Consider the following 25,942-nt stretch of genomic DNA (forward strand, 5'->3'; position numbering starts at 1 on the left):
TGCCGGGAGGAGGGAGCGGCCTCCGCCCGGCCCAGCAGCGCCCGGCGCCCCGCTGCGAGGAGAGCGGGAGCCGCGGAGCTTTCTGTCCGCCGAGGTGGGACCCGGCGCCGGCCCGGCCGCTGCCCCGTCCTGCCCGCGGTGGAGGAAAACGGGCAGCTCAGCGCCACAGCGCACACTATGGGGTTTTTTAAAAATCCGCTCTTTATTTGTTATTTGGGTTTTATTTCCACTTGCGAGACAAAGTCTGTTCCCTTCAAAGCAGCTGTATCTCCTCCTGGTACCCGCAGAGCTCTGTGAAGTCTGCACTGGCTCTGACCCTCGTCTGCCTCACCACAGCTCACGGGGCACCTTTAGCTGACAAGTCACGGTATAAAATGGATGAACGTACAGAAAATGCGCCAAGCCGGCCCTTCCCGTGTGTTGTCTTGTGCCGAAAGGCAAAGGCGCACGCGTTGACACCCACGGTAAGAAAACGCGCACGGTCAGGTGCGACACGGTGAAACAGCCCCGGACAAACGCCGCGGCAGCTGCGCCCAGCCGCGCTCGGGGCAGCAGCACCAGCCCGTGCCTCCCGGGCCCGGGCCGCTGCAGGGCGAGCCGGCGCGGCGCCGACAGCAGCCACTCGGCTTCTCCCCTGCAGCCCCGGGTATCATCGCCTCCTCACCAGTCTGTGTACTCCAAGAGCTCAGAAATGGGCTTGCACATAACCCAGGTCTGGCTGCTCCAGGAAAGGTCCCCGTGAAGCGCTGTTTTGGCACCATTGCACGTTCTCCCACACATCAACGCTGCCACAAACACACAGGGAGGCCGAGGTCTCCTCAGCAGCTCCCAGTGTGGTTCAGTGCTCCCTCAGACAGCAGCCACCAAAAATGAAGTTGATCTTGGGACTGGCCAGGCGATGTTTAACCTGACCATAGTCTATGGGGACACCAGGCTGGCTTCCCGTACCTGCGTACTCGCCACACGCCCCAAGAGCGACCCCACAACACGCAGGGGCTGCAGCCTGCAGGGAACTATCACTGAGTTTTCAATCACTGCTACTTACTCCAAAGATGCGTAGTTTAGATGAACCCTCAAATTTTCATAAAATAATATTAAACAATGGTCTGAGATTTTTTTTAAAGTTTTATTAAATAGACTACATCAGTATCTTTTACTCCATCATCTTTTGATTACTCACAGATTGACTTGCTTAAAAATGTAGTTTATAAAAAAAATCTGCAAAACTAAAGCTAAAAAAAAAACATATTACACACCTCTGAACAATCCGCATGTTAGCAAAGAATACCTTTTATTATTTGACCTGAACATGTGCTGAAACAAGGAACATACTCATGAAACGGGACACACTCCTTGAACATGGCACACCTCAAACTACTCGGACTAAAGGAAAACTAGTGCAATCATGTTTAATTGCATCTAACAACAGAACAATAAAAACTTATTTTTGCTCCTTTGTTTTTAGATTTTTTCCAAACCCATTCCATTGGTTTTCTTCCCACGGTATCAAAACATCCAGTGTTTTTTCCTGTAGATCACTGTCCTTACATTGCATGAAGAAAACTTCATATCGGCTGATCCATATTTACACTGAAGCATGCAAAGGAGGAACTGCAAGTGTTTGCAATGCAAATCTATTAAATACATTATAACTGAACAACGTGTCCCTTTAACACTGCAATTCTTTATCTGTGGTGGAAGTTTCCAGTGTATGAATTATAAAACAGAATGCAATTCAAAAACAGAAACAAAGGATTTTGCAACTTATATTTTCATCTTTGCTCCCAGAGCTGTGTCTAGCGCCGAAACCAAAGCCAGCTATTGAGTAGCCACAAAGCTACAGTAATTGAATACATGACCATTTCCCTTTTAGCACGCTCTTTGTTTTCTTCTTCCAGAAGTTGTAGACGCCGATTAAGTTTGATTATCTAAAAACAAATAAAGGCTTTTATTACTTCATTAAAAGTTGCTGGACTTTCTAGAAGCTTCTGATTAGCCATGTAAAATTAGTATCTCAGACAGAAGGACTTTAGACATTTGCTAACTTGATTTTCTATCTTCAGTCGCTACCGATCAGTGCTTACTGTCCCTGGGAAGGAGGAACAGATCTGGAGTGGGACTCTGCAGATCCCCAGAGCACGTGAGAGCAGCACCGCAGAGGTACTGAGGGGATCCCTCACCACATCTGTTACAGGCACCTTTGCAGCCAGACAGAAGACCTGCTCCCCCATTTTACCACTGCAGCTTTTTCTTAATATAATCAGCTACTGTGTTTTACATACCTGTCGTCTTAAGGAAGCGGCATCTACAACTGTCATGTCGTCTGGTGTTCCCTCAAGTGGAGTATCCGTGCTGGAAAGACCGTACCTATCAAGTAAGGGAGATAGCTTAGTGGTCTCGTCCATGCAAAGATTAGCAAGTACCATATTTTATCCACATTCTAGTAGATGTATTTTTTGTGGTGACAGAGAGAACCTTTTTTTTTTTTTTTTTTAAATTTTCCAGCTTTTACAGAGTTGTCTTTTTCAACAGGTTCCTAACCAAATAAAGCACAAACACATATGAAGTGGGTAAGTGCTTGACTGAATCTGGGTTTATTGCTCTCCACGTTTTGATATTTTTGAAGATTGTCCATGCAGACAGACTTCTTGCCGTCACTTGGTCTCTCCAAAGACTGTTTCCAGTTGTTTAACTGATTAATGAAACCTGAAAATTGCATGAGCTAAAATGCTGAAGTTGCAAGAGACTTGCAAAAGATTAGAAAAAAATAAAATGAAGACTGGGAAAGAATTGGGTGTCTTATGCTCAGTACGTCCTTAAATATCCCAAGTGGACACCTACTGAGACTAATGATCTCAGTCACATTAATCTTAGTATTTTAGGCAAAGACAGAACCTTGCAAATAAATCATCTGGTGCAGAGTCACCACTTACTGAATGTTGCATGCATTGAAAAGTTAGTTTCCAGAGCACCTCTCAGTTTTCTTAATGTAGCAATTCAGAGAAAGCATTATTTTAACTCCAGGGCAAGGTAATTAAACACAGCACATTTTTTTAATGAGTTGGGAAGTGGCAGAAAGTCTACGTAAAGTATCTGTTTTGATCATCCAAATGCTACCTCTTAACCAGATTCTTTTCCAGCAAACAGCAGGTAAAAGTAACTCCTAATGCTGCACCTACCACTGCGCTTCTCACTTCTGAACTTAAAGCTGGTTTTCAGTGTTAGCTCCCCTAGATTCGCTTTGTCATCAGGACACGTTAACATCTTAGGAAAATAATGCCACACAACAAAATACATCTAAAAGAATGTTCAGCATTTAATGACAGTTAATGGACAACTTCAACTAACGTGAACATGAGTAGAATTCCTGGAGCTTGCAGAACGCACTTCAGTGCAGATCCTGCTCCTGCACTAAATGTTCGTTCATCACTTGCAGCAAATTTTATAGAACAGGCCCAGCTCAGGCAGGACTCCACACCCCCAGCAGAAAACTTGTCAGAAGTTTCTCTGTATCATATTGTTTCTAAATAAGAACTGCTGTTTCTAGATGAGAGTTGCATTAGTCCTCACTTAGATAACAAGGAGCTCCTTGAGCAGCACTATAAAAGATAGGAAGTTAATTATGTTTGGTCTGTGGGGGTTTTTTTGGATTGAAGGGTAAAGAGGAGAGGGAAACCTTTTCCAGGTTACACCAGGATAAAAACGGCTTTTAGTAAGGGAATAGTCAAATAAGCAATTGTCTGTCAACAGAGTCACTGCTGTTACAAAAACACAGTATGAGACCAACAACAGTTTTGGCAAATAGTTTTGTTAGAAAAAGCTTTTCTCATTAAAGCCATTATTCATTTTTCATTCTAAAAGAGACTTCAAACATTAACTTAACTGTAATTTATGCTATTTACTACTTGTAGTTCTTTCAGTTTGGGCAACATTAAAAAGACAAAAACTGTTGTGTGGGGTTTTTTAAATTATTTTTTATTTCCCCAGTGCCGTGGAGCTCATATTGCTAATCAAAGTTATTTTAAAATAAACTTGTTAATTATAAAACAATCTGAACAATTCTACTTTCAAAAAGCCTGAAGCTTTGCACACACAAAAATAAAGCATGTTTTCTTTCCTCTGAAAGCCAAAAAGATTTGAGGTGGCTTTTTTTGTAGCCATTTTAAAATCTGTAGTAGATGGTAAAAAAATTCTACCTGTTGTGAAAAGCAGAGAAGCTCCTAATTCCAGTGAGATGGGCGCATCTCCCTCCCAGGTCACATACATTTAATCTAAAGTCACAGTAAGTTATAGTACACCACTGCTGCTCTACCAACTTGCAAACTATTCCAGGTATTAAATCAAGAGGGTTACCAGCAAGAAATCCCCTGAGAGAACCTCTTGGACTGTTACAAAAACTGAATTCCTGAGTTAGAGAAGAATCACCTGCATGGCACAAATATAATCTCCATTTCAATAAAAACACAGTAGTGGGAAATGGGAACAGATGCGGAAGGGAATAATTATTTTTTCCTTCATCCTGACTATGAGATTACGTGTCAATCTTATATCCAGTTCCACTGAAACAACATCAGTCTCCCGAGACAGTGGCGGTGGAAAGGCATGCAGCCCCAACTAACCATCATAGGCACGTTATTGAGAACACCTGGAAAAATAAGGTGATGCAAGGCCAGGTTTTCTAGCAATAAAAACATGAAGCTCACTACTAAATAGAAAACACTTCAGGTATACTGCTAAAGTAATTTAAGAGTCTCCCCTTACACATTCCTTTGAGCCAGAATTCTGCAGCACATTGTCTCTATTAGACAAGTGAGGTCTTGGCAGGTGGTTTGGATGGGTAAGGAAAAGGCCTGAAGTACCTCAAGAGTTGAGAGGGAGGACAGAAATGAGCATTATGCTTTAAAATAAGGACACTAGAAATAGGGAAATGGAAGTCTGAACTTTAGACTCTCAATTAGCGGATCATGACTAGCAAAAAAATACTCTTTACCTGGTGTTGTCATGATGAGGGTTAGAGGCAGTGGTAGCAGCTGACCCACCACGTAACACTGGCCTACAGCAGGTGTTTGTAGAGAGAGAGCGCAGACAGAAACGGGAAACGACAGAGATAAGAGGTAAAACACAGAACAAAGGAACATCAAAACACTTCTACTTGTATAACGTTTCAATGCATTATCTATTTTGTTGTAAATTGCACTTTCATATTTCTCTTACTCAAATTTAATCAACAGTGAATGTTTATGCAGCTAAAAAACACAGGTAAGTTTTGATGATATAGCTGTTGGAATAGAGACATACTTACAAAAGCCTTTTTAATCAGCCTCTCCTCCCTCTAGGGAAAGGGGAGATTTGTCTTTTCTTTACTCATCTATGCTAGATGTCATTCAGAAAACTGGGGCTAGCAGTGTAAGAATTGTGTATCGTCTGAAGAGAGGTAGATCTCTCCAGGAAGAAGTGACTAAAAGCTTCAAGTAGATGGTGTGAACAGGCTTAAAAGTGTTGAACCTTCAATTTCTTTTGCTTTCCTTTCTAGCCAGAAAGAAAGAAAGGTAGAGCTTTTAAAGCTGCTGCAACTATGTAATACACATTAACTTTGCAACAGGAAGTTTCTGTGTCTGGATGTGAAGATGTGAATAGCAGCAGTACCTTCTGAGGAAGCCAGGACTATGTGTTTTCAGTAACTCTGGTAATGAATGATTAGTGTCCTGTATCCACGATGTGTAACAAACTGTTTAAGAGCCTGAAATCTTTTTTCTGTTTTCCCAGTGCTAACAGGAGGTATTTGTACCAAGCATTCAAGCCGTGTATGCTCCAGGAGATAAAAATGAAAGTAAACAAGAATCTAGCTATAAAGAACTTTACAGCAGGTACATGCAGGAGGCAGAGGCTTGGTGCTGAGGTGACTGGGAGAACATCATGGCCTGGCCTGAAAACGAGCAAGAACCATGCAAAAATACCACAACTACTAATTTAATTTAAAATGATCGGGATCTAGGAGCTGTAGGAAACTCTGTTATGTGATACAATACTTACTGGGACTAGGTCCTACTATGATTAGCATCATAAGTGCACATCATGATGTTTTTCTGTCTAGCGCACGAGAAAAGCCACCTCATTCCTGATACATACAATAAAAGAATATTCTCACCTAAATGTATGAAGTCTTGCAGAAAGTTATCAAAAAAGGTATTATTTTTTAATCAGAGAAATAATTCAGCTAGTCTAAAGTCTTGTCTGACAGATGCTAGAACTAAATATTCTGAGAAAGCACAAGAGATTCAGCAAACAGGAGCTATGCAGCAGGTTGCAGAATTTCTGTGCAAATATAAATCACATGTAATTAACTGGCAGGCAGGTGAACACCAGCTTGTCAGTATGCAGCGGGCATTTCCCACGCCAACTGACCCAGGACAACATTTGAATTTTGTGTAATGACAACAATAGGTCTCAGCTGCTCTCGAAATTCTTGGCCCCTGTGATGTTTTGTGGCAAACAAAGTTTCATAGCTGTTGCAGAACTAATCAGTACTAACTAATTCACACTACCCTTCCTAAGGAAAGCCACAGGCCTGGAGATAGCTGCGGCTGACAGCAAGGAACAAAACTAGAGCACGCTGGGATCTGTGCAAATCAGGAACTTAATCTAAACTAGTCTAGTCTTCGCCTCCCAACACAGCCAGGCTGTTAAGCTGCATGTGATTTCTTGCTTTTTGCAGTTCAGGTTTCTTTACAGGAGGGCCACAAAGGATCACCTGCCCCTCCCACACCTTTTTACTTGCTTGTATTTATAGATCAAGAAAAAAAAGATCATTATATAGATCACAGCGGCCTCATAACTGGGATCACCTTGCCCCAAAATCAGCAGCAAGTTTTTGGTAAATACATAATGCACTAGTATAATATAGTCAAGTTATTAAATACACGGCCTTCTTTAAAAAACTGAGTACATTAAATCTTTTAATTTTCTGGCTACTCCTGTCAATTCCATCCTAAACATTAACACATGATCAGAAGAAGCCATAACTGCAAGGCCATGTATACTCAACACCTAGCTGTTTCACTGCAAATACAGTGGCAGCCTGAAACATGATGAGAATGCATAGAATATAATTTAATAACAGTGGGAAAAGAGGCAATAAGACAATGACCGAATGGTCCTGGGCTGTGTTCCGCTGCTTAGAACAGAGCAAGTGATGTCAATACCACAGTAATGATGCAATCAAACCAATGGTCTGGGAGGAGAACAACAAGGTGTGGACAATCCAGGTACCCGGGTCCAACTCCTACACTTGCTGTGCATGCGCCCAGGAGACTGAGACCAGCACGTTCTCCTTGTGCAGCAGAGGTAGCAGCTACGTTCCCCCCTTGCTGTACTTTGAAAGAGCTCTGGAAATCTCAGAAAGGCTGTAAGAATGGGCACTACGACTTCATGGACATGTTCTGCATGTGGACTGGGTGTAAAGCTCAGCTTCTGAAGTCCAGCAAGTATTGGCACGTAGAAGACTCAGTGGCTGGATGAAACTGCTCTCCTCGCTTCTCTCTGCACTGTGAGGGGTTACTTCAATAAAGCAACAGGCTACTGCTTTTCCCAGGCTCCGTCACATTTGCAGACCAGCCTCATTTCTTCTGAACTATATCACCCCAATCCAAAGTCCTGTGTAGCCCTCTTCAATGGTCCTAACTCACATCCCATTTTAGTTCTACCAGGAAAATATCATTCACTTGCTCAACATAAAGAGTGATCCCATAACACCTCACGATAAGATTATGTGGGTGAAGTTTGGCTTTTAAAGAAGGATGCTGGCTTTTTAGAAAGGGCTATTCCAAAGGAAGGAAAGAGTAATAAATTTCCATACTTTTTTCTGCTAAATAAAAAGGTATTGACCCAAGAGATGAAGAACAGTTCAGATAACATACAGATTTCACAATTCTATTCAGATATAAAATTGCCTTTTTCCCTTGCATTTAATACATTACTAAAATCTCCTTAAATGCAGCTTTGATTTTTTTTTTTTGCCTAGAGCATGAAAGATCAGTCTTTAAAAGACACCAGGGATTTGCCCCACAGTCATTTGACAGAAATTGAAATAGAAAAATAGTTAGAACTCAAAACCAAAACTGACCTATTGTCCTTGTCCAAGCTGAAGGAAATGCAGGAGCAAAGATAGTGTGAACAGTGATCATTAAATTGTTGCTCATTTAAATAACCTATTATGTGAGCAACGCTGGCTAAATTAGGCATAATTCATTACCTGCAGCAGTACAATCAGCACCTACCATTAGCAGTCTTAGTAGATTGGAAAACGTTTGGTAAAAAAAAAAGCCATGAAACAATTTAAAAATACTTCCAGTGAGTAACACATAGACATATCTTGTTCATTTTAAAAGATCTCTTCTAGTATTAAGCATAAAATGTTAAAATAGATAAAGTTTGAGATAGAAAGCACATTACACAGAGCAAAAGAACAAAGTGCAGGTTTGGAGCAATTTAAAATGAACAATATTTTGCAACCATGCAAGTGGATCATCCAAATTTCACATTCCTACACCAGCTGTAGTGTAATGGTGGGTATCTAAACACCCAGCCACAAGGAACACACTTTCACCTTATTGAAAAGTTCATTATTTTGGCACCTATTTGTTCACAGGTGATTAGAAACAGGTTTCCCATTTCTTCCAGGAAGGTTAGTAAGAACATGTCAAAAAATAACCTGAACCAGGAAGAGCAATGCAGCTCTTGAAGTATTCAGGACTCTGGACATTTTCTGACAACTGAAGTTGAAAGTGTATGTATGGATATGTGTATGTTTCCCACAACATGCTTAATGGAGGCCAGAATAAAACCCATTAGCTTCACTGCAGACTGGGGAAAGGGCTGGAATTTCAGCCTATATTTAACAAGGACTCTTGGCACAGTATCCATAAGCGCTATTGTTAACAGACAGCAGAATTCCTCCTTATATGGGAGCTTTAATTTTGTAAAACAAAACCAACCTGTAATTCCATCTAATTTTTAATATAGACAAGGGAAAAAAAAAGGTATTGCTGTCCAACTGTTGAGAGGCATCAACATTTTAACAGCTACAGCCTGAATTTTCATGGTCAGGGTTAATAATCCAACTCACAGAATTTCAAGGGAAACTATGCAGCTAACTTGCATTTATACACTGCCAGGTCAGCAAACATGGTGAGCTACGGGAGGTGCCAGTTTGTTAAGTGACCACAAACAGATATTCACAATAAGATTGGCTTGATAGTCACATTGCCAAAACAACTAGCAGGCAAATTGTTTTAACTTCACACTACAAAATCTTAAGAGTGCTTCTGGGACAGTAGCAACCAGAGACAGATGGCGAGTGGCACAGACGCTCCTGGCACAGGCCAAGCTGAAGGGCGGCAGCAGGAATGAGCAGTTCCTCCCAGGGTTCCTCCCGAGCATCTCCTCTAACCTGAGCTCCTGGCGAGCCCCGCACTAGAGACTAACTGTGCAGTTTTAACCTGAGCCTCTGTGCTGGCATACTGTTGAAATGAAGACTGCTTTTGGTAAATTAGCCTTGCCATTATCATCTTTCCAAATGTTTCTATAGTGTTAAGCATGCCATTCTTATAATGCTAGGAAGTGTCAAAACAAAACAGTGCAAGGATAGATCAACTGGGCAAAACTCCGCTGAAGAGAATGGAAACACTACACGATGATTGCCAGGAGGCTCGTTTTGGCTCATTATCTTTCAAAGTCTCAGCTTATCCATAAAACCAGACAACCACTAATCAGAGGAGCAGCGAGCTTCTCACTATACGTTGCCTTTCTTGCTCTCGGCATCCGGAAAAGTCATCACCATCAGTCATGAATCAACCAGAGATAACTATTCCCAATATAAACTGAATCAGCCTGAAGTCTTGACATGTTATCAATGGCAGCGTCTACAATGTCTTGTATAATATTCTACCCTGTTCCTGCACATTTGTTTTAATGCTTTATGACAACATCAACCCAATCTTATTGATTTGCACCATTGCTCACCAACAGAAAAGCAGAAGACAAGGCTAATAAATCGCAGGCTCAGTATCAAGTATCAATTGCAAAAAACATTGATCATCTGGGAACAGCAGAATCCTCTGCAGTCACGGACTAACACTTCCTATTTTGATTTTTATTCGGAAGGAAACCAAAACAATGCTATAGTTCACTGAAACAGAAGCATTTTTGAAATGTGAATTTTGGACAATTAAATTGCTTATGAATAGTGAAAGCAAAGGAAAGCAAAAGCAAGTAATTTCACCTTATTTTGTAAACAGAAACAGAACTCGACTAAAAAGGAGACAAGAAAAGAAAAAAAAGCAGCAAAAGCTGGCAGAATCAGTGACAACCAATCACCTGCGGTTTTCATCCAGCACATCCAAGACCTGCTGGTAAGCCCTACGAGTGGAAGACTGGATAAACGACAAAATGCCACGAGCAGAGTAAAGATTAGTTCCGTCTTCAGGTAACATATTGGGAGGACAGACACGGGCCTGTTGCAGTGATGGTGTCACACTGTTCGTACGAGCATAGTAAATGAAGAGAGAAATACTACAGTCAGATTGTAAATTTAAAAAACCCCTTTTCAGATAGACCCCATTCCAAAATGCTTATTGCTTGGTTTTGGTTTACCCTTTCCCCAGCACTATAAGGAAACACTCCCAAATTCCAGTAGCGTAGGGATTATGAGCTACATTTATATATGTTATTCAGAAACAAACACAACTAATAACAATAGGACACAGTTCTGATGTTATACAAGTTAGTTTTAGAAAGTCCTTGCCCAGCTAAATCTGTACCTGTTAAGTCAGTATTCAAGTCCTCAGTGATATCAATGAGAAAAGTGTCTTTTAAACACAGAATTTTTAAAATATGCATAATCACTTTTCAAAACAAGCCTTTTTCATTAAGGCCAATCTCACACAGAGCCTCTTCAACAAAAATTCTTCTTCAAGCTGTGACTAAAGATCAAGACAGCATTTTGATTTGCACATGAACAAAGTTTAAAAGACAACTACAAGAAATCCCAAAAAAGCAGAGAATTCATATCCCAGCAACAACAAATTACATGACCTGTGTTTTTGACTATCATGCAAAAATGGTATTTAAAATACACAGGACTGAAATTCAAACGTGACCCTTTGGATTATACAAACCTCATCTCTATGAAACAGAAATTAGTTTTGATGAACTGTCTTGGATTTGCTCTTGTTTATTTACATTCAAACGGATGTCAAGATTCTTTTTTTTTTAAATGAGGAAACTTTAGGTAAAGGTGATTTTTTTTTTTTTAATAGGAAGTAATTTGTTTTAACTTAATTGTAAATATTAACACAAATGCAAAACAAAGTGTGAGTCACTATACCCTTCAAATCTTAGGACAGTTTTTACTCCAATATTAGCATCCATGATTCAACACATTTTATTTTCTTGCCACTTGTGCTCTGTTCCAACAGTTTTTGGAATCACAATGACAATCTTCCCACTCTTGGTTTTTTAAAAAATGAAGCAAAGCATTAATGGCTGAGTGCTTGGAAGTTGGTTTGATATTTGGATGATCTCTAGATGGGTCATAATTCTATGGATAATCTTATTTTGAATAGAGTTACTCTGCAGCTGACTGAGTAGGAAAGAAAATCCAGTTGAAAGACAGTTTGCAAGCAGGTTCCACGGATGTCACTTCACCCACCCTGCGCTTCAGCAGACAGGCAAGGACAGCACTGGCTGCTGCTCCACTGATGCTGCTCATTAGTTATTACCTACACAGCAAATATTTTTCATGCTGCTGTAGTATATTTGGACAAGAGGAAGTAAAAAGGAGCAGGAGACATCAAATAAACATCTACTTTGCTTCTTTACAGCTTTTATCATTCCTCAAGATTTGCAGAATACATCTTTCTTTAATATATTTATGTATTTCTTTAATATATTTATGACGACTTCTGCTTTGCAATCGATTGGTGGTGGTCACACACACTCACACGTTTTACTCTTGAATTGCACTGGAAATGCCAATATTCTCTAGAAAAATAGCAAGTAGCAGGGGCAAGTATGGAAATACTACCACTAAAGTGAATTTATGAAAATTGCTACTCCTTTGTGGATTTGCTGGCTTGAGGGAAGTGACAGAAGAGCGGAAGGTTTGACCCACAGTATATTTTACATTAAAAGTAACTTTTCCTGTTCATCACTTCAAAGATTTAAAGAATAGACTGAAAAAACATCTTAAAAAAAGGTAACAAACAGGATTTAGACATATTGCAAATCAGAAGATACTGTTGAATTCCTGTTGTCCAGAACGGTATTACTGTAAATACCACAGTAATGTTATTTGCGTAGAAAGTCTTTAGTAGATACCGAAAAAAAATCGCTACTTAACTAAACCTGCACAAAATTGTCTAGAATAAAGTTACATGTGCTGGTAAAATAGAAAGTGTAGAAAATAAAGAAAAATCAAGGCAGACTTCAAAACTAGATAATTCCTAACCCCACGGTCTAGCCCCTGGACTACTTCATGGTCTTTGATTTATAGGTGGCTTGTAAGAAAAGGCAGTTACAAGAGATTACTTCATTCATTTTCAGAAATTATTGAATCCTTAAGAGATTATTTAGTTTCTTAAATTATTTAATTAAAAGATTATTTAAATCTATTTGCTCCTGGGTATGAGCTAAGCTGTACAGCTACATGAAATTGATGACATTTTCTCCATAAAGGCTATTGCTAATTTTAATAACCCTCCAAAGTGTGTAGTTTGAGAGATCTCTCTCTTCCTTTCTGACTGAAAGTGAGAATAATTCTTCGAAGGGCTCAAATGTCAGGATTAAGGAACACAGGGGTGTGGAAGGGAAGAAACCACATTTTTCTTCTTTCTTTTTCAGGATTCAAAATTATTGTCCTGTAAACATGCAGTAGTCCTTAGGACTATGTCAGAGACCATGCAGAAGAAGTATTATGAAGCAAGTATCTGATATACAAATCAGCCAAGGTGACATAAGAAAAAGAATTTCTAACATAAGGAAAATTCTGTAACATTTAGTATGACTACTTATCGCTAGACATTGTACACATGTAGAAATTGTAGAAGGGGGAATCCTTTCTCTCTTCCATTTGCAGTCTTAGGTCTAGATCTTGGCCCTAGGTATAATTTTGTTTCAAATCTCTGAAAAGAATTCTTACATACAGCTCCAGCAACATATTTTAGCACGCCCTGGTTACAAACACCAGTTAATTCCAGAGTTTAGAATCAAAACAAACAACATGGAATTACAGGAATTACCATGGAAGAGCACAGGAACATATGCAGAGTTTCTAGCTTAGCAGAAATCTTCCCTAAACCTTCTCAAAACATTTGTGATGTGTACAGAGTTTATTTCAGATATTTCTCTGACTTACAGTTCTGGAAGAATCAAATGAGAGGTAAACAGATTTAACTAATCAAGGTTACTTCAAATTCAATCACACAGACAGAGTCAATTCTCATTAAAGACGTGCACACCATCACCTTTTCCCCCATGACTTGCATGAAGAACAGAATTTCTCAAACTGTTACACTGAACTCTCTGGAGAGGTGTGTTTTTCAAAGGGAAAAGCTGGAGCAGAAAAGGAAAAAGCACTCTTGGTGGTTGTTGAATTTCAGTGCAGAAGTGGAAACCTTGCACTCGCCATTGGCTGGTGACGGCCAAAACAAACCTTTGTCTCTCCAGCTACTCAAAACCAGCTAAAGAATCAAACAAAATAAAGCTATTTTGAAATTTAGTTTTTCTTTACAAATACATTCTTAGTTGAAACTGTTCCTTCTCTTTTGCTGAGTGGTACTTTTCCCTATGTTCTTTAACAGGGAAACAACGTGGCAAAGTTTGAGAAACCCTGAAGCAAAATTAGAAATCACACATTCAGTGTAGCAAAGGCTGTTCCAAATTTCATATTCTAAACTACAGATACTTTGTCAGAAAATTAGTATTGCAGAAAGCTATGTAATTAAACCCACTCTTGATTTTCATATACCAGGTAACATTTAGGCTTACGTGCAATCCTTATTCGAAAGAGGTGACTGGAACCGTGGCATTTTATTTCTTGGGACAGTATCTGATCTGTACCACCTTGAATAATAATTGCAAGGTCTTAAGTAAGCATCCTTACAAATAGAGAGATTGTAATTTAGAGAACTGTCATCATTGCTCCGCAGACAGATAGTCACTGTACGAGCAGATGCCTGCTTGTTAGTTTCAGTTTTTCTAAAAGCATTTAAGAATTACTGTCCTTAGTGAAGCCCAACTCCCAGAAACTTCTCAGAACTGTCTCTGCAGGCAACTGGATGACAAGGAGAGAAAAACAACAGAAAAGAAACAACTATTCGTACCACATAGACATCACTGTGACAGGGAGCCCAGCCAGCTCTTTTGCTTCAGTCTGATAACCTATTCCGGAATGCTTTATTTTGTCACTTTGTAGGTCAAGCTCTAGAATTCTGTGCAGTACCTCTGAACGTTTTGTCCAAGGGGGACAATAGCGTCCCAGATTACAACTTGAGTATTATAGTCCTGTTGAAAAAACAAAGGTTTTAAAAAGCAGTGCCCCATGTGCCTTTTCAATGGCGTCCTCATCACAGCACCCAAGTAGACTATCACGTCTATTAGAAAGTTGAATCAAGGAGGTAATAAACATTAAAAAAAAAAAAAAAAAAGAAAAAAGTGTTTTGTAGATAGGAATTAAATATTTTAAGTAAAATGTGGACCCTCCTGTTCGAAGATGTGAACCAGACTCACACAAGCACAGGAAATGAAGAGCTGATCTTTGTCAAGTACCATACTATTTGTTACTCCAGAAGTAAAATACTTAGACATGATAAGAATTTAAAAGTCAAGACAGTTTTGATGAATCAGAAATGTATCATTACTGTAATTAGAACAAAGATTATTTATTTCAGCCAACAACACTGGAAATAAGAACTTTAGGAGTAGCTGGTTTCTTTTGGTTTTGTTTTTTTACCACTGGAAAAGATAATATTTCTACATGGTAAGGAAATTTAAATGTGATATGAGGTAATAGGTGTACAACTACATTTTCTGTAGTGCAAAGAATACAGCTATAGTAGAATTAAACTACCTAAGTGATCTAATTTATCAACAAGGAAGCTAAACTTGGAAGACATGCGTCACATTTACCATGAGCCTCCAAAAGGATAGTAGTCTACGAGCTAAGTGATACCCAAAACCACCTGAGGTAGCATCACTTACATAAAGCAGGTTTGTTTGCTTATATTGCCTATTTTGTGCCATGCAGTAACACTTCCACATGGGGAGCTTCTCTAAGTAGCTACCACAGTGAAAACAAAATGCCACCTTATCAGTTTTGTTTGTAGAAACGCTAATTCTGGTTTTATTTACATGAAGCTTGCAATTTTTTTTGCAGTTTACAGTCTATGTCCTGTGGGCCCATACTGTGAAAAGAGCCAAGAGCCTTTTTCACCAAGTACAAGAGAGTTGGCTTTCCTGCAGTTATGTGAGCCATACAAGTTCCACCTTGAAGACAGTGTTTTCGTAATCTGGATTCACAGAATATTCTCTTGCGAGTTCACCAGCTACACAGACACATTCTCCACTTGGAGACTGACAAATCATCCATGAGGGAGGAATTCTAGACTTGGCATCACTGAGAATGCTGCAGCATGATCAAAGTGATTTATTTTTTTGGAACACACCGAGTCAGAAGAAGCAATGACAGAAAAAGAAGCCATTTTTAGGAATCTCAATGATTTTGAAGCAGATGATCTACACATTAGGCAGAGCGTAACTTCTGTCACAAGAAAACAAGTACTTGAGAGGACAAGAGACAGATGAAGTCCTACTAAAATACATTATCTGCAGGTCAGCAAGCGTGGAATGCTGCAGTGAAGAAAGCTTCTTGCACATGGGCAGTGAAGAGTGGAGATACATCAGGCTCAATATTAGCACCTATCATTTTTAATACAAACAAAAGAGAAGAGATCCTGGATCAATCTAAAGTTTATATAATTTTCCTAAAGACACATAATAGAAACGGCTTGGCATTGGAAGTTTGATTCATTTGACAGACATCAAGCAGGCACTAGCATGGGCATCAAGAGAGGAAAACTAATCTTCAGATGTGTCATAATCTCCCGGCTTTTGTAAATGATAAACTGAGTCATGCATGCTACCAGTTATATGGCCATTAATCACATGCTTTTTATATTTTGAGGATTCCAGGAGCACATTGTATTGCTAAGCCACTGAAGGACTGCTAGTAGATTAATAATGACAGCAAATAATATTCAGACCATTATAAAACAGTAATTCTATCTATAGCTACTGAGCAACAACAAAGCACACAGGCGAGTTTTACAGATTTAGAATATTGAGATTCAAAGTCTAAATGTATGCAAAAAACATGACAGCCACTGGATACATCAAGTCAGAGCTGACCTTGCCAGTTTCCCAGCTCGCTGGCTGGGCAGACACAGCCCCTGACTTTTGGAAAACTACTAACCTGGGGATCAAGGATAAAGTGATTTCAAAATGTTGCAAGAATTCACGTTCCAGCTGTTTTTCCTTTAAGTGGAATGGCAAAACAGAGCTCGTAACATCTAAGGAGTAAACTTTTTCACAAGCAGCTACCATCAGATGAAGACCATCTATTCCAGCGTGCATCATGCAAACTATCAGGCATGTGAAGGCCATTTCTTCAATGAAACTCCAGTATTTCCAGTCCAATGGGACATAACTGCATGACCAATACCACAGGGAACCTGGGCACTTAGTAGGCCACTGGAACATTTGGAGACTGAGCTGATCAGGAGCTTAAGAATGTAAATGTGGTTTTGCCAGCTCAGTGAATATATATGACTGAGCAGACTTGAGTACTGACACAAGTGCAATCTCTAAGCTTGTACGACCCAAAAGTCTGATTAAGAAAGAAGAGGAAGATATGCAACAATATTTCCATGAAGATCTAGAGGAAGGGAAGGAAAATTATGTCTAGAACATGCATCAATGTACATTTCAACCAGTTCTAGACAAATGAACCAACGAGTAGACAGATATGTAGTAGATATAGTAGCTCCTAGTGCCCCTGCTGTAAACATAGGAAAACAGACATTTCTAGGACATAATGCAGTTGATCTATTTTAGGCTATAATAGGTAGACCCTAAGTAGGTCATGCACTTATTTCTCTGTAGTTACTGAGAATTAAGTTTATGGTGATTTAGCAATAGTGTCATACAGTCTACACTGGGACAGATGAATACCATCTTTTACGTCTTAAATCTAAGATCCTTTCAACAAGGGAAGTATTCTTGATGGTAGCTGTATTAGCAATCTTTTATACATGAGTTTTAAGTGGTACATTGCAAAAATAGTTCTAGCCAGGTGAAAAGATGCTGGCGCTCAGAATAGACTGTGATTAATCAAAGACTATCATATCTAATAAAAATATACAGATCTGTATGTCTTCAGAAAGCATCATAAGACTTCCTACCTCAGATGGTATAAACAGATGAAGTTTCCAATCCTAAATGCTATTTACCATTTTGGTCTCAAAAGATCAAGACATATACTCACAGATTCCAATACATCGAGTACATTGACACCAAAGAAAAATGACTTATTCTGAGGAATGATTATGAGGAAATGCATATGAATGAAAACCACTATAATAGCAACAGTGAGAGAACTGAGAATATTTTGATGCACAAAGAACTCCATTTCCTGAAAATTCGAGGAAAAATAAATATTAAACCAGTTCAGAAACCAAAAAATCTTCTGCAGTAACAATTTGTGATAACTGGTGAAACCAACTGTGAGCCCACAAACACTCCCACCCATCCACTGCAAGAAAACACTTGACAAATGAGTCGCCTCACTAAGCAAAAAGCACAGAAATTAAGAAAAATGCTGGCTTTATGATATTTAAAATTATGTACTTGCCGCAATATACAAAATTGGAAAAAAAAATTAGGAGATAAGGAACAGTGAAAATATGTAACGAAGCTGTAATTTTGCCCCTGGACACTGTTGCTCTACTCACATAGAATCATTTCGGGCCAGTTGGCCATTCTGTCGAGCGGCATTTTCACTCATGGAACGTTCTCTCTTCAGTCTTCCCACTGAGCGGACCTGCGTAAAAGGGGAGAAAGAGGGAGATAAAAGGCAGGGAATTCCAGGAGACACTTAATAACTTGCCTTGAAGATTTGTAAGTTAGATCTGACTTTGATACAAAGGCTTTCATGGGTTTCACAGTGATTGGGAGGAAAAAAAACGATGACAGGATCTGATGCTGGTTCTTGCAAAACCAAGGTCCAAACTTATTGCAGTCCTGTCATTATCTCTCCATATGATCTGATGCCAAAAGTATGAACAAACAGAACTTTGATTATGTAAGAAAGCAATTTTATATTTAACATTATTTCCTATCACTAGATATATTTCTACTGTATTTTATGAGTCCATAGAATATGAAGCTTCATAAATATTTTGCAATTTTCAAGATGTCAACGACACACCATCCACCTGGATGCCAGTGTTACACCATTCTCTGACGTCAGTTTTCAGAATTTTAACGAAACTCACTAATTCTATGTGCTGTTATATCAGCTGGCTGTGAATTCCAAGGGTTAAGTTTACACATTAAAAGAATCTGAGTTTGTTTTCTGATAACCCGCAAATTAAAGAAATCTTGCAGCTCTCTCTTCAATCAAAAGGATTTTTTGTTAAAAGTATTCTGAGTAGTTCTAAAAATGACTTTATTTTTGCAAGTACTGGGTAATCTTCCTGGATGTGCAAACCCCTTTCCATATTCCAGTTAAATACAGATCTTCAAAGTCATAATTAGAACTACTACACTGCTAATAAAACTATTTCTGTATTTTCCCAACTAATGGTAGCACCAAGTAGATCTGCAACACAGTAGAGAATTCATTGGTGTTTACACTTTCTTTAGTGGACGTTTCTCAACTAAGGAAAAAGCAAAGCAAGTACTAGCCTCTTCACTCTGAGGTGTCTGCTGTGGAGGTTTTTCTAGGTCCAAAAAATCTAGCGGTCGATCACTAAGAGATATAACACGGGGAGGAGTTTTCAATGCCAGTGGTTTGAATGGAGTAGACTGAAGAAGGTCAAGGTCTGGTGGTCTGGAAAATGGAATGTCTCCACTATCACCTGCAAGAACATCAGTTGTCAATAGAAAGCAAGCTGTTCTGAGGCCTGAGGGCTAATGCTCAAGTTCAAAGACATCACATCAGTTACTTCCCCTGACTACGCTAAATAATTAAGTACGCCTTTCTTTAACAGGGCATGTATGTTAAAAACTTTGGTTAAAACTCTTATAAAGACCACATTAATTGACAGTTTTTTGAGCAGTTTCTCTGAGAAAAATGATCCCGAGTAATCCTGAGCAACATCAGGTGTTACTGCAAGGAGGGCACTTTTAATCTCAAGACACAGTCCTATTAAAGGCGTATTTGTTTAGAAATATGGTGACGAGGGATGTGAAGATGCCACTCTTTGAAAGCATAAAATACATGCGTGTCATGCATTTTGCAAATTGTAAGGCCTTCCGCAGTTCCAGGTCTCTCACTGTAAAGCCCATGACTACAAATACTAAAGTATTAATAGAGTGCACCAAATAGCAGACAGATCCTTAACATAATTACCATTCTGATTGTAATCAAATACATTTTGCATGGCTAATATAGAGTACATCCCCCAAACTTGTTATAGTTAATTAAGAAAAATTAGGTGTAAATCAATATGGTTTTTTTCTCCAGAAAGAGTTTAGTAAGTTGAAAAGTCAGAAATTAAACTTATCTTCACAATTAGTTCATTAACTGTCTCTACGACAAGCTACAGCAAAACTATTCATGAAACATTTTCAGAGTTTAGGAACTTCCTAAGTTGAGGAGCAATAACTGTTTCTAAACCAGAAAGCCTTTTATGGGTTATCTTAAAAATGTATCAATATATATTTTTTCCACCCAGAAATTTGGGGAACTAATTTAAATTTTAACCTATCCTTCTTTTACTGAGATGCAGACATACCTGCCACTACAATCCGCTCTGGAACCTGCATAGTTACACTGGCATTTGGAAACCCTTCTTGGATGCCCTTCTCATGGTCAGCATTTTGAGGAGCTACTTTGAGCTTTTCTGGGACCCTCATGCGCTGACTGATTCCTTCCGTGTATTCCATTTCATACTGAAGACGATTCATTTCTGCCATCTCGGCAGCTGGAGATGGGAACGCGGCCCCACTCATTCTGGGAAGAGAAAACCAAAAGCTGTGATAGCAATATAGGAAACGAGCAGAAAGTGCGTAAAGGGAACTCTTTGTTCTGATTACTGGGCGTGTGGCAGATGATCCTAACTGAACAGACTTATTTAGAGAAACAAATTACACAACAAAATTCATAGGAAGTGTAGTCCCAAGGAGCTGAGATTTGAGGGCACTGACAGAAGAACCAAGTGATGTTGCAGGCAACGCTCAGAGCTGCACTGAGGGTCTTCAAATTGAGCTGTGACCAAAAAATGTGGAAATTCTGCATGTAACGCACTATTCCCATGCTGGTTGGCAGAAAAAGAAAAATCAAACAAACCAAAAAGAATTGCTGGGATTGGTAGGAAAGCTATTCAGGACTGGTAAGACATCAGAAATATTCATCTGTATTTACACAGATCCAGTGAACCAGTGTTGGAGAAAAATGGATGAAGTCTTACAAAACTGCATGTTGATGTGAGGGAACAAAAGAAAAGGCTCAGCCTGGGCGGCAGCCTTCTGCTTGCTGTCAGTCACCCAGATCTCACTCCATCTTACGTGGACAAAGTTCCCTATCAAAAGCCTGTCAAATCAGCTTGAAAACCTCACATATTCATCACCTGTTCCCATCACAAGCAATTCTGTAAACTTCTCACTTCTGAATTTTTCTGTAAATAAAAATCTTACTTTTTCAGAACAGATGCAAGACGGGCAGAGAGAGAAGAAGACTTTATTTAAACTTAAAAGGCTTTCCCAATACTTCATATACACATTTTCCTAAAAAACAAAGGGATTTTCATGTGAAGCAGTGGGCGAATTTCCTAGAAACTGGGCTGTGAGAAACTTATTAATGTGGCAACTGCTGGGAGCCATATCGAAGAGAAAGACTAAGATAACCGGGTTTACTTGAGGTTAGATCTAAGGTTGAAAGAAAAAGAAATCCTAGAGCTGCACTTGGAGGTGGGCTGGAAGGGAACACACACAGCTGTCAGAAGTAGTGGTTAGTGGACCTTGCTGATGGCTCAGACGGAGGTTATGGTCAGGGGCTCAGTTAAGACAGGGACAACCCAGAGCTGCAGTCAGAGCGGGGCTGGAAAGAGGCTCCCAGAAGAGCCCCTGAGCTGCAGGGAATAAACGGCTGTGAGAAACTTCTTATCCGGCTGATGGCTGGGGCGCTCTGCCAGCAGCTCAGACTGAGATAACCATTATTTTTAGGGTTGCGATTGAGATAAATATGTATTTCTATACATATATGTACACGCACACAATATGTAAGTATAGTTACCCTGGCAAATTTGCCTATAGGAAGCATAGCTTACTCTAGCAAGAAATCTTTTAGTGGTATTGCTTGAAGTAGTTGCCTATGTGAAGTAATCTACCCTGGCAAAAAGGCAGGCTTTGCCACTATAATTGCAACTACATTCTGTTACTATTTTTGGCAGCAAGGCTGTGTCTGTTGCTGTGTGTGTGCTTTCATAAGCAGAACACACAGAACTTTGCAAACAAAGTGCCTCAATGCAGACCAGCTACGCAGCAGGTGAGATGGACCACAAGCCATTCTTCTCACTGTCATGCAGAAGGAATACTTCCCATATTTATTATAAAACCTCAATCTAATAGTAACCTTCAGACAGCAGAAAGAAGAACACAGAAGGATCTTGATTGTGTAACACTGTATTACAGGCACACATTTAGCATATTTGAGATCCACTTGGCAATCCATCCAGGGATCCTCAGTGTTATTTCCAGGACTTCCTGTCACCACAGATCAAGTGGAAGAATCTCATTCATCTCAAAGTCTCACTGCAGCACAGAAGGAGGACTGGGGGCCAGGGAGAAGGCAAGGTCACCATTCTGTGTAAACTTAAAAAAAAAATAGTTAAAAAGGAAATACCTGAAGTCATGCAGATTTAACCTATCTGTATTAATTCTTACTGTTTGTATGTGTCAAGTGAAAGGAACTGGAACAACCTGCTTAATTATAAATAAACACTTTATAGGACTTCAAGAGGTGCTTAAACAGCTCTGTCACTTCAAAATTCTTAAGATTTCACTGAGATGTTTTGGGCCCTGCCCTTTGGTCTTGCAAGCCACATTTGCCCCTCTAGCAAGACACTGGCCAGATCAGGCAGTGGTGTGACCAAAGTACATAATCTTCCGACATTTCCACATTCAAAAGGGTGCTTTTCATTTCAAAACATGGTCTGTGATCTGTAAAGCACTTCCAGATCGATAGGAGTAATAATCATAATGTCAATAAAGAGGATGAATTTTAAGAACCTCAAGCACCCAGAATATCTACTGGCAGCAGCTCAAATAATAGTTATTACTCATAAGACTTGAGAAAAACTGTTTCACTGCCTATTTACCTTCTCATTTTGCAATATCTGTACAGTTCTAATTTTTGCTATCAAGTATCGCTACACTGCAGCAGCGTTTACACCACAGTGTCCCTAAAGTTTGGCATTGCTTTTGTACCCAAGTCTGCATGACAACCGCTTTCCAGCCGTCCAGTAAAACACACACACAAAAGGACAGCATTAGAACAGTCACTTTATGAACTCTTTATAAAGTAAGTATCACTGTGTGTGTTTAGCTGTACTTGACAAGGACCTATAGATCCAATACCTCAACCTATTCCTACTCTTGCCTACTTCTCATCTACTTTGTGTCACTGAGAATTGTATTTTCTGTCAGTTATTTCAATTTCACCCCTCTTTACAAGAGAACAGCAAAACAAGGAACAGTGAGATTTCAGCAACAGAAAACTTAAAAATATTTAAATGAAGCTTGTTAAAACCCCCCCAACTATTTAAAGAGAACAGAATTCAAAGTTGTTTTCTCTAATGTCCTTGCTACACAAAGCATTTTACAGAAGACATTAATAATAAATCAGAGAGAAGGAGGATTTTAAAACTGATATTTACAGAACTAAGTAGCTCTAAAGAGCCATGAGAATAGAAGTCTGAGAATGATGAGGCAGTAAAAATACAATCACAAATACAGGATAAAGAAGGGACTGAGAGCAGCTGAAGCACAAATGAGCATCAGTGACATTTAACGAAAAAAAAAGGAAAGAAGGAGAAAAATCCAGAGGATAAGGGAAGAGAGAAAGAGATAAAAGGTGAATTACACATGTTCAGAAAGACATAGTGATTCCTCCTTCCCCTGTCTCCTAAACCAGAACAGGAACAGAGGAGACAGAGATGAAGCAATGCACGTGAATCTGAAGGATGACTTTTTGTCAGGATTCTGGCTATAATCAGACATTGGCCATATCTGTGCTGCAACCGGGAATGTTATGCACAGCGTGATGTCTGAGTTACTGAGATATACGAGGATGAGTATTGGTAACAGCATGGCTGTGCCGGCACTGGGCTCAGAGCTGGTGTCACAGCCCTCACCAAAGCCACTGTCACTTCTCCAGCTGTAGTGCTGCTTGGTCCCGATGCGGCTACTTTACAGCCTGTTCAAGAGAATGGCAGCTACAAACCGCTGCTTTGGCAAGCGCCTGGATATCCTTTGGTAAGTAAAAGTGCTAGAGGAGGACTTAGAACAAAGATAAACAAATGTATTGTAAAACCGAAAGGACCCTCTTATGGGACCCTAAAACTGTCAGAACATATATCACAAAGGCATTCAGGATCAGATACTATGAAATAACAAATTTCTGATGGAACAATTTGAAATAAAGGAGAGCTAGGTGAAGGCTAAATGCTGAAAGCTGTTCTGAACAGTGCAGCTACACACGCTGAACTTTTAAAATACCCTACTCCATCTCCTTGGCACCAGGATGATGTGAACAAAAACAATATTATACATCAACAAGGCCATGGGATCACAAAATCCTAAAGGCTGCATTCTTTCAAGTTTGTTTTGCTCCAGTGGAAGGTTTTAATGCAAAATATTTTTTTTCACAGAAAAAAATACTAGAAACGTTAGGAAAAAAAAAAAAAATTGTCAGTCTTGTCAACCATTTCTCATAAACAGCCAAATACTGTTGTTGCGGCAGCATGCAGAGCGCTCGCTGCCCCCTCAGGCGCACGGCGAGCGGGCTCCGCACCGCTCGGTGTCCCCGGCACCAGCGCCCGCCGCGCGGCCCGAGCCCGGACAGCCCGAGGCTCCGAAACGCCAGCCCTGGGCCGTTGCCAACCCCCGGCAGGGCCGGGCGGCTGCGAGGGCGCCGGTCCCGCTGCTCAAGCGTTTCCAGCCGGGAACGCGGAGAAGGAGGTGCCGGGAGCACCGGGCGTGCGAGCCCGGGCAGCCGCAGGGGTCGGGCAGCGACAGCCGGCACCGGAGGGACGGGGCCGCCACTGACACGGCGACGGGCCGCAAGGGTGCCCGAGGTGTGTGTGGGGGGAAGGCCGCGGCGCGGGGAGCGGGGCTGAGAGACACGGCCTGGGGAACGATCCGGCTGAGGGGCGGACGGCAGGGACGGCAGGAGGCGGGCGGGCTCGCTCCCCGCTGCCAGGGGCGCCCCGCGGTCAGGCTAACCCCCCGGGACAACCGGGAGACGCTGCCACCAGGCCCCGGCAGCCCGTACTCACCCAGAGCGGCGGGAAGGCACCCGGAGAGCCCCTGCTCTACCCTGTCCGGCCCGCTGCTGCCGCTCTCCGGCCCCTCGCACTGCCTCCCGCGGGCAGGGCCGGTTAGGCAGCGCGGCGTGCCCGCAACCCACTCCTCAGGTGAGGCGCAAACACCGGCCGGTTTGTCCCCATCGGGCGCCCGTAACGGCTGCCGAGCCGGCGACCGCGCGTCATGTGACCGAAAGAGGGCGGAAGCGGCTCTCGCTGGTGCCTCACGTGCGAGACAGCCGGAGGGCATCCATTTTTAGTGAGGGCAGGCCGGCGCGGCGCAGGCGCGCTGGGGGTACCCGCAGGCCGCGGTGGAAGGTCACGGAGTGGGGCCGGGCGTGGGGCTGCCCTGCAGCCGGGGGGACAGGCGGACGGCGGGGGATGCTGAGCGAGCGGTGCCGCTGGCACGGCGGCCCGCGGCTGGAAGGAGTGGGCGGGCGCCGGCCCCGCTTCCAGCCCGGGCGTGCAGAGCGGCAGCTGGCGGCACAGGCCGGTGCGCGGACAGACGCTGTTTAACTGTCCCCGCGGCTCCTCGTCGCCTTCTCCCGCTCTGCGTGAGGGACGGGCCGCCGCGGGAGCCTGAAGCTGCCCTGGAGCCGGGGTCTGGTGCTCCACGGCGCCGCGGTTCAGCCTCGCAGTGACTGGTGGTGCCCGAAGGGACCACCTCAGCGCCTCGACCCCAGCGCCTGGCCGCTCCTGCCCCGGGCTCGGTCCTGCTGAAACCGCTTCTCAAAACCTGCCTGCGTCCTACGTGTTGCCTGTCAAGAAGCAGAGCGTTTTGTGGAGCACTCACTCTCTGCTTATGTCTTTGTGCTGTGGTGGATGAACATGCCTTTGTAATATGGAAACACGAGGATCTACTATGTGTTAAGTGGGTGGAAAATCTGGAACCAGGGATAACGCCCTCCTGTGCAAGCGGAAAGGGCCAGGCCCTTCAGGGCACGTTTCTGAAAGGCAGGTAGTTGCCCACCTACCACTCAAAAGCAACTGCACACTTTAAAAAACCCAGGTGCAAATGAAACTTCACGTCTTACCGGCTGGTAAACTTCACAAAGGCTGTCCTGGTGAACAGTGTCTTTTCTACA

General features: G+C 41.4%; 1 protein-coding gene and 1 long non-coding RNA gene across 10 annotated transcripts; one reads left to right on the forward strand and one right to left on the reverse strand.

The window, feature by feature from the left end:
• Positions 1-3,951, forward strand: LOC110361126 (uncharacterized). Its single transcript, XR_002417495.2, has 2 exons — positions 1-464; positions 2,064-3,951. It is a non-coding gene; the product is annotated as an uncharacterized LOC110361126 (long non-coding RNA).
• MFF (mitochondrial fission factor) lies at positions 1,273-25,054 on the reverse strand. 9 transcript variants are annotated; one of them, XM_065074025.1, is made up of 10 exons: positions 24,831-25,051; positions 21,908-22,146; positions 20,070-20,287; positions 19,018-19,190; positions 18,063-18,151; positions 14,044-14,118; positions 10,375-10,533; positions 4,991-5,053; positions 2,283-2,367; positions 1,273-1,928 (listed from the first exon to the last, which is right to left on the reverse strand). In XM_065074025.1, the coding sequence occupies exons 3-10, from the start codon at positions 20,284-20,286 to the stop codon at positions 1,797-1,799; spliced, it is 993 nt and encodes a 330-aa protein (XP_064930097.1). In that variant the 5' UTR covers position 20,287; positions 21,908-22,146; positions 24,831-25,051; the 3' UTR covers positions 1,273-1,796. The 9 variants fall into 9 exon arrangements, with proteins under 9 accessions (XP_064930097.1, XP_064930096.1, XP_064930099.1 ...); XM_065074024.1 differs by lacking the exon at positions 21,908-22,146 and having other exon boundaries at positions 24,831-25,054; XM_065074027.1 differs by lacking the exons at positions 14,044-14,118; positions 21,908-22,146 and having other exon boundaries at positions 24,831-25,054.
• Between the last annotated feature and the right edge of the window lie 888 nt (positions 25,055-25,942).

Source organism: Columba livia, chromosome 9 (genome assembly GCF_036013475.1).
Source record: "Columba livia isolate bColLiv1 breed racing homer chromosome 9, bColLiv1.pat.W.v2, whole genome shotgun sequence".
NCBI lineage: Eukaryota > Metazoa > Chordata > Aves > Columbiformes > Columbidae > Columba > Columba livia.

Bases quoted from the DNA above. Each gene is read 5' to 3' on its own strand.
- MFF (XM_065074024.1), bottom strand. From the start codon at position 20,286: ATGAGTGGGGCCGCGTTCCCATCTCCAGCTGCCGAGATGGCAGAAATG. The intron at 18,152-19,017 runs GCTAGTACTTGC...CCTTTTACGCAG, and splicing joins AGACACCTCAGAGTGAAGAG to GTCCGCTCAGTGGGAAGACT. The intron at 14,119-18,062 runs GTGAGTAGAGCA...TTATTATTCAAG, and splicing joins CTGGCCCGAAATGATTCTAT to GTGGTACAGATCAGATACTG.